The following is a 9,420-nucleotide window of genomic DNA, read 5'->3' as shown; positions in this document are numbered from 1 at the left end:
TCCAGGATGACCTCTGAACTGGAGAGCAGCCTCACCTCATGGACTGGCTCCCCCAGCTCAGCATGCGGTCGGCCCTCCAGAAGGCCGACGCCGGCAACCACCACCACCACCACAACCATCACCATCACCACGGCAACCACCCGCATCCCCTCCTCCACCACCACCACCACAACCACCACCACCACAACAACCTCCACCACCCGGGGCACCTCCAACATGGACACCACCAGCAACACCACCACCAGCACCACCAGCAGCAGCAGCCCCAACCCCAGCAGCAGCAGCAGCAGCAGCAGGCGCTGGTGCACAGCGTCGCGGTTGCCACGGCGCCGGCGGCGATGGCGGGGAAGAAGGGCGGGGTCCAGCTGGAGCCCGGGGCACGCTGGACCCCCGAGGAGGCGGCCACGCAGCACCGCGACGGCAAGCCGCCCTACAGCTACGCCAGCCTCATCACGTTCGCCATCAACGGCTCGGCGCGCAAGAGGATGACCCTCAGTGAGATCTACCAGTGGATCTGCGACAACTTCCCCTACTACCGGGAGGCGGGCAGCGGCTGGAAGGTAGGGCCCCCCGCCGCGCAGAGAATCACTGTGTTATTGGGATGAAGGCGGAGAGAGAGAGAGGGAGAGAGAGAGGGAGAGAGGGAGAGAGGAGAGAGGAGAGAGAGAGAGATAGAGGGAGGGAGAGTGGAAGAGAGGCATTGAGAGAGGAAGATGGATGTATTTGGAATGGGAAGGAGATGGAGGTGGAGGAAGAGAGAGGAAAAGAGAGCGAGAGATAGAGAGAAAGAAATAGAGAGAGATCCTCATTGTGGATTTGAAGGAGGCAGTGGTTTGAGAGACAGAGAGGGGAAGGCGAGAGACATAAATTGGGAGCGAGAGTTGGACAGAAAGCGAGTGAGACATCGAGCGAGAGAAAAAGAGAGAAAGAGGTAGCTTATCGTGAATACGAAGGTGAAGGATGTGGAGTTGGGAGGGAGCGAGAGCAGAAGAGAGAGGCAGTGGAATTGGCCTGTGACAGAAAGTGAGTGAGTGAGAGAGTGATGGAAAGGGAGAGAGAGAGATTGAGATTTCTATGGAAATTGGGATGTGGAATTCGGCTAATGCTTCGCCGTGTAGCCGGGCTAATGATGAAAACCAAACCCCGCGCGGCACACAGCAAACCTTTTCTTGGAGCCGAGGGTTTTGATTGACAGATGCCTGCCGTCTGCTTCAGACGACGTTATTAAATCCCTATGTAAATCTTGCCATGAGAAATCCCAGGCAATAAGAGCAGGAAGAGCCCGCCATGTTATTGGAGATAGATGAATGGTTCCCCACGGTTGTGTCTGGGGACTTCTCTACCTTATTAGTGAAGAAGGAGACCGACGGCGCGTCTCTCTCTCCCTCTGTCTGTCTCTTTCCCGCTCTCTCTTCCTCTCACTCTCTGGCTCTCACTCTCTCTCAATCTCTCTGTGTCTCTCTCTTGGTCTCTGTTTCTCATTCACTCTCGCAATCTCTCTCTCTCTCTCTCTCTCTCTCTCTCTCTCTCTCTCTCTCTCTACTGACAACCGTCAAGAGGCTGCAAACTATCGCCCATTTTATCTATGGCACATTTTCCCCCAAACAAGACGCTTTCTCTCTCCTCTCGTTATTTTTTCTCCCTTTTTTTGCAAATCTGTCCTCCCTATATTCTCTCCTATTTTTCCATTCCTATTTTCCTTCCTCCCCTCTCTCTCTCTCTCTCTCTCTCTCTCTCTCTCTCTCTCTCTCTCTCTCTCTCTCTCTCTCCAACCCCTACCCCTGGATGTCTCTCTATCTCTCGGTCTCCTTCCTTTCACGACTAACCTGTGCTGGCTCCCCATCTGTAATCTTCCATGCACGCTTCCTGCTCCACCGCTACGCCCGCCAGCGCCTCAGACGAGCGCGGCGGCGGCGGTGGCGGTGGCGGCGGGCGGCGGTGGCAGTACGAGCCAGTACTCACCTGGCAGGGCATCAGACCTGCGTGTGGAGGCTCAGCAAATGAGTTTGCCTTTCAGTGGGAAGCTGGTTGGGAACGTGGAGAGACCCCTCCGTGCTGGGTCTCTGTGTAGCCCCCACGGGCTGCTGCTGCCATTGGCTGTTGTGGCATCTAATCATCTGACCCCCCCCCCCCTCTCTGTTGTTTTGGTTACTGTGTAACTGATTATCGGAAGAGTGATACTTTTATTTTTTTGGGGTGGATTTCTTTTTTTGCACATTGCTGAGTTTCGTCTTGCTCACCTGAGGACATGCTTTGAGAGTGCAGAGCGATCAGTGACACACGCAGTTGATATTCCCCTAGCACGAGGTGCGATAAAAGCATACGCGTTGTGTCTTACTGCCATTGCTATCAATCAATCGACATCCTTTATTTAACCAGGTAAAACATCATCGAGATTCAAATCTATTTTCCAAGAATGACCTGGCCAAGAAGCCAGCACTATGATAAAATCAGCACATTCAACAATAGGCTATACTGTACATCTGATCCATATTTGACATGACAGAGAAAACTGTTTTGGGGTTTTGCTGGACGGCTTTTTCGATTCGTGTGTGCGTTGGCGATTAGTAATCCTGGCGTTTCAATCACAACATTTACAAATGTTGAAATAATCATACGATCATGCGAACACAACTGTGTCTGCACGGAGCGAGTCTAACAAAGACGTCCATCAAACCCCTAATAACCCAAACAGAGACGGACGGGACGGTGCTTTTCCCAGCCACCTCTCCCCCCTGGTATCAATGGATACCAAGGGGGACCGCCGCTGCCGCTCCACATTTGACCCCCCCCCGCGTGGGGGGCAGGGTCAGAGCCAGCCCTGGCCCATCATTGGGGGGATGTTACGCAAGTCCGGTTCATTCCAGTTCAGGTGATTGCTGTCAGCTGTGCACGGTAGCACGCCGACACAGAGCGCAGAGAGGTTGTCTGGCTGTCGTCTGTGATGACAGTTTGCACACACACACACACACACACACACACACACACACACACACACACACACACACACACACACACACACACACACACACACACACACACACACACACACACACACACCGGATACAAACACACACACACACCGGATACAAACACACCGAACACACACACACAGACAGACACACACACGCACACACTGCATGTACAAGCTTACTTTCTCGCTTGTCTGATTGCACACTTTTGTCTGATTGCGAGTCATATGAAAGATGTTCAGAGGGAAGAAATATTATACATCCCCCCACATCCCTGTTCTATATGAATGAAGATTACATGCTAAGCTATTATACTCCTCTATACACACACACACACACACACACACACACACACACACACACACACACACACACACACACACACACACTTGGACATAACCCCTTCAACCTATATTCCATTTGAGTATACACACCCTTTGACACAGACATACACACACACAAACAGCTGAACACACACACACAGATAGACTTCCACTTACGTACGTGCGCAGTCTACAGATTGCATATCGACTGCTCAGCAGGCGAGTGGACTGGTGAGAGAGTGAGAGAGAGAGAGAGAGACAGAGAGACAGAGGGACGGAGAGGACGGAGAGATGAAGGGAGAGACACAGTGATACAGTGACAGAGTGGGAAAAAGAGATAGAGGGAGAGTGAAAGAAAGAGAGGAAAGAGGGCGGGGATGAGAGAGGTGAAATTGCAGAGGAGAGGGGGGGAGGAGAGAGACAGAGTGAGAGTAGAAGGGTAGGAGATGGGAGGAATGAGGAAAGGTAGAAGAGAAGAGAGAGGTAGAGGAGACGGAGAGGGAGGAGAGGAGAAGGAGGTGAGGCGGTAAGGAGAGGACACATTGAAGGAGAGGAGGGGAGAGTTAAGGGAGAGGAGACAGAGAGAGGAGATAGAGAGAGAGAGAGAAGATGTAGAGGGAGGAAAGGAGATGAGAGGAGAGGAGGGGACACAGAGAAGGAGAGGAGGGGATAGGAAAGGGAGAGGAGACGGAGAGAGAGGAGACGGAGACAGAGAGGGGGGGGAGGAGAGGAGGGGAGAGGAAAGGAGAGTATTACTATCCTACACACGCACTCTGTCTGCTCTGTATGATAATGTGAGAGTGCAGCAAACGGTAGGGTTGAAACCAGGACAACACACACACACACACACACACCCACACAGACACAGCCATATTCATACGTGATACACACCTATACACACGCTACATTCAGCACCCGCTCACACGTACATTGATTAAATCAGGACACACACACTCTCAGACACACATACACACAAACACACTCACCCACGCACGCACACCACACACATACGTACACACACAGATGTTCAGAAACACATGCACACACACATACCACACACACATACCATACCACACTCATAAACAATACATGTCCATACACACTCACTCACTCACTCACTCACTCACTCACTCACTCACTCACTCACTCACTCACTCACTCACTCACTCACTCACTCACTCACTCACTCACTCACTCCCCCTCACACACTTTGGCTGACTTTTGTCACGGACACTCAATCACGCACACACGCGCACACACACACACACACACACACACACACACACACACACACACACACACACACACACACACACACACACACACACACACACAGCACGTCGGGCACTCCCGTGCCCATTAGCAGCGGCCGTCCATCCCGCCTTAATAATCAGCGGGCTCGTCAAGGTCGTGGGACCGCCGTACACCGTGGCGACTCCATAGGAGAGAGGGCTCTCGGCGCGAGGGGTCATGGACGAGTGGCTGGGTGGGTTTCTCTAGCGGTGGAAGTAGCGGACGCAGTCGGAGGAGTCGCCGTGCGACTCAGGCTAGCATGTCGGACGCGTCAGAAATGATTTATTATTGTTTGAAACGGCGAATGTCTCTAATAACGCTGTACGTGTGTTTACTTAAAAAGATGGACAACTGATGTCCTGCACGGCCTTATGGGATATCAACCAAGAAGCCATCAGTGGATTCCTTGAAACGACGGCAAATCTAGGTACCTAGTGAGGTTTCATCCTACTGACCCGGGGCGGTCCTACACCACCGTGCTGCGTGCATCAACCCCTAACAGCCTCGCAATGGAGACAGTACCATCGATGACTCTTGATCGGTGATGAGTCTCACTTGGACCTGGTCCTATTGCCCAATATCAACACCTATTGAAAGCTACCTGAGTATAGTCTCACCTGGTCCTGGTCCTGTTGAGACCATGTAGTCTCACCTGGTCCTGTTGAGACCATGTAGTCTCACCTGGTCCTGGTCCTGTTGAGACCATGTAGTCTCACCTGGTCCTGGTCCTGTTGAGACCATGTAGTCTCACCTGGTCCTGTTGAGACCATGTAGTCTCACCTGGTCCTGTTGAGACCATGTAGTCTCACCTGTCCTGGTCCTATTGAGACCATGTAGTCTCACCTGGTCCCGGTCCTGTTGAGACCATGTAGTCTCACCTGGTCCCGGTCCTGTTGAGACCATGTAGTCTCACCTGGTCCCGGTCCTGTTGAGACCATGTAGTCTCACCTGGTCCTGTTGAGACCATGTAGTCTCACCTGGTCCTGTTGAGACCATGTAGTCTCACCTGGTCCCGGTCCTGTTGAGACCATGTAGTCTCACCTGGTCCTGTTGAGACCATGTAGTCTCACCTGGTCCTGTTGAGCCCATGTAGTCTCACCTGGTCCTGTTGAGACCATGTCTTCTCATCTAGGCATGGTCAACCTTGAGGACTCAGTCTTGGGTTTTTGCTGTACAATAAAAGTGTTTTATTTCCCACCTTTTTAAAGCATACTTTTCCTCATGTGGTGGATGGACATCTATGCGGGTTTATGGATAAAACGGGGTATTGGAGTGAGGTATCCCCAGTGCAAAGATATCACTGAGATAAGGGGATTTGATTCACCTGTCTTTTTGACAATTTATTGTTTGAGCCCGCATCCATTGAAAGACAGCCCTAATATTAATGTCCACACTCCTGGATGCATTCCCTAAAGGTTGATTATAGCACAATAAAGACATTGAATGAGGGAAAGATATATAGTCATTAAAATAGTAAATAAACCATTAGTGATCATGTCGATTAAATGCCAGAATACAACTGTACATGAGTGTACTTTCACCACAGCAGCAACGCAGACCTATTCCATTGTCTTTGAAGTGAAGTGAATTAAAACCCGTTTAACCACAGACTGGGATTCAGATAGCTAGTTACTGCGGCGGCTCTTTGATGTGATGAGGCCGGAGCACAATGCTAGCCATTGTTTCACCTGGCGCTCTGACCTGCGGCCCCTGGTTTCCCAGGCCCCCTCAGCCCTCTCACACCCACGTGTTCCTCCGCTTTAACCACCGCGGCGCCCCTCAAAACACCGTCATCACCATGAGCACACACAAGACCCCTTTTCTTCTTCCTCCGTGCCTCTTTTCTTCCTCACTCGTTACACAAAAATAGGAGGTCATGGTAGTAGAAGAGACAAAATAGAGTGAAAGCCAAAATATGTAAAGCATTTGGTGCAGGGTGGAAGAAAAAATACCATAGGCCTTGTAGGCTGCAGAAAGTAAGTGGTGTTTACTGCCTGGGAAACAGAGGTGACTGAATGAATGTTTCAGTCCTTGAGTAGCTAGGAGTTAGAAACTCCTAGCTAACTCCTAGCTTAATATATATACTGAATATATTATATTTATGTATAAATACAAACACAAAATACCTAGCTATATGTGTATATAAATGAATTAGTTGATGGATTATCTTTGTGAGAGACGTAGTAGTACAAGCAGTAGTGGTAGTCGTAGTAGTGGTCGCGGATCGTAGCAGCAGTAGTAGCAGGGGTACTAGTAGCAGTAAGTTAAGTTATCCCTTATTGTCCTCTTTTGGGGGCGATTCTTTCTCTGCTTTCTACCCCTCCGGGGGGGGGGGGGCGTTTTGCCCACCCGGAGCTGTGCTCGGCCGCAGTGCGGCGCCCGGGGAGCAGGTGGGGGTCTTCAGGTGCCTTACTCGAGGGCACCTCATCTGTGGATGAGGAGGTAGGAGAGTGCTGCACTACTACTACTACTACTACTACTACTACTACTACTACTACTACTACTACTACTGCTACTACTACTACTACTACTACTACTACTACTACTACTTACTACTGCTACTACTACTACTACTACTACTGCTACTACTACTACTACTACTACTACTACTACTACTACTGCTACTGCTACTACTACTGCTACTACTACTACTGCTACTACTACTACTACTGCTACTACTACTGCTACTGCTACTACTACTACTACTTACTACTACTACTGCTACTACTACTGCTACTACTACTACTACTGCTACTGCTACTGCTACTACTGCTACTACTACTGCTACTACTACTACTACTACTACTACTACTACTACTACTACTACTACTACTACTACCCGTCCACATTTTTGTCGCGATTCAAGCCAGCCGACCTCCGGTTACCGGTCCAACTCCTTAACCAGTAGGCCACAGATGCCCCAAGTAATAGTAGCAGTAGTAGTAGCAGTAGTAGTAGCAGCAGTAGCAGTAGTAGTAGTAGTAGCAGTAGTAGTAGTAGTAGTAGTAGTAGTAGTAGTAGTAGTAGTAGTAGCAGTAGTAGTAGTAGTAGTAGTAGTAGTAGTAGCAGCAGTAGCAGTAGCAATAGTAGTAGTAGTAGTAGTAGCAGTAGCAGTAGCGACGTTATGAGGTGACATATCCTCTACCATTCCCCATCTCCAAAACGCTACACTCTGCCCTTGCGAGCGCTGGCGTGTCTGCCAGCCCTCGCCAAGCCATTGACCCATGACCCTCCTCTCCCTGTCGCCACAGGCTAGCTTCACATAGCTCGGCTTAATTGCCTGCAAATTAGCGCGGCTCTAATGTGACGCTGCAAAGGGCAAGCGCTGGCCTTCTGGCCATCGCAGAGCACAGGATGTCACGGAGCATCACCTGATATATGGAGCGGCCACGGCTAACGCTATGCTAACATTATGCTAACTCGTTGACGTCGTCGGCGCGACGGGAAAAGCTAGGGATGAGGAGAGGACGAAAAGTGGTTTTCGTCCAGTGGAAAAGGTTTGATGTCATCACAGGATGTATACAGGGGTCTCTGACGCAGCGGTTGCCGTGGTTGCAGATGCCTCGCGGACTCTTCAGAGGATTGGAAAAATGTTCACTAACAAACTCATTCATATTTAGAACAGTTCCCGAAAGTAATGCTATTTAATAATGGATTTATCGGGGCGATTATGCACTTTTATGTGTCAGATTTGTTTCTGTGTTTTTTGTGTGTTTGCGTGTTTACTTGTGCCTTTGAATGCATGTGTGTGTGGTGTCTGTGTGTCTGTCTGTGTGCAAATTGGCACGGGAATATATTTTTTGGTGTGTGTGTGTTTATTTGCATGTTGTGTGTTAGCGTGTGTGAATGTGTATCTGCATATGTGTTTGCAGTGTACACATATGTCAGTATGTGAGTGTCTCTGTGGGTGCGTGTGTGTGTCAGTAGGTTAGTGTGTATGTGTGCGTGTGTGTGTGCATTTGTGCTTGTCTGTGTGTGTCTGTGCGCCTGTGTATGTGTTTCTGTGCGTGTGTGTGTGTGGCTGAGCATCTGTGTGTTTGTATGTGTGTGTGGTGACGAGCGTGCTTTTGTGTGTGTGTGTGTGATTCTGTGCATGTGTGTGTGTGTGCATGTGTGCGTGTGTCTGTGTGTGTGTCTGTCTCTTCCCAGCAGTGGATCCAGACATCATGTGTTTTGCCTCTAGAGGAGAGCTGTGTGTTGGAGGGGGGGGGGGGGGGGGGGTGATGATGCAAGCAGGCCAGCTCCCCCTGCAGGCTGAGAACACCCCTCACCCAACCCACCCCACTCACGCACACACACGCACACACATGCACACACACAAACACGCCAATCACTCTAGGAACACACGTGTAGGCGTAACATTTTCATCTCGACATGCTAGGTTTACATGCAGCAGCCTGTCCTGTCTCATTACCTTAGGCGTGTGGGTGTGTGTGTGTATCCGTGAGTGTGTGTGTGTGTGTGTGTGTGTGTGTGTGTGGTGTGTGGTGTGTGTGTGTGTGCATGTGTGTGTATTCGTGCTTCTGTGCATATATGTGTGTGAACATATCTGCATGTGTATATATCTGTGTGTGCATATGTGGTGTGCCTGTTCGTGTGTGTGCTTATGTGTGTGTGTTTGTGTGTGTGTGTGTGTGTGTGTGTGCGTGCTCATGTGTGTGTGTGTGTGTGTATGTGCGCTTATGTGTGTGCGTTTGGGCTGCCAGCCTAAGGGTCAGAAGCAATGGAATGCTTTTGAAGTGATTAAGTATTTTCAAGTTAGGGTAGGCAATTTATTTTAGAGGCATTTTCTGTCATATCCGTTGAGTTTATCTCAACATCCCGACAGCGAT

General features: G+C 50.0%; 1 protein-coding gene across 1 annotated transcript in view; it reads left to right on the top strand.

Annotated features, from left to right (window-relative positions):
- The first annotated feature begins 6 nt into the window (after positions 1–6).
- Positions 7–9,420, top strand: part of LOC132457392 (forkhead box protein J3-like) — a 45,167-nt gene continuing 35,753 nt past the window's right edge. The window contains 2 exon segments of the mRNA XM_060051690.1: positions 7–34; positions 37–560. Coding sequence (XP_059907673.1) covers positions 7–34; positions 37–560 — 552 coding nt within the window.

This window comes from Gadus macrocephalus, chromosome 1 (genome assembly GCF_031168955.1).
Source record: "Gadus macrocephalus chromosome 1, ASM3116895v1".
NCBI classification, from domain to species: domain Eukaryota; kingdom Metazoa; phylum Chordata; class Actinopteri; order Gadiformes; family Gadidae; genus Gadus; species Gadus macrocephalus.
This window is presented reverse-complemented; position numbering and strand designations above follow the sequence as displayed.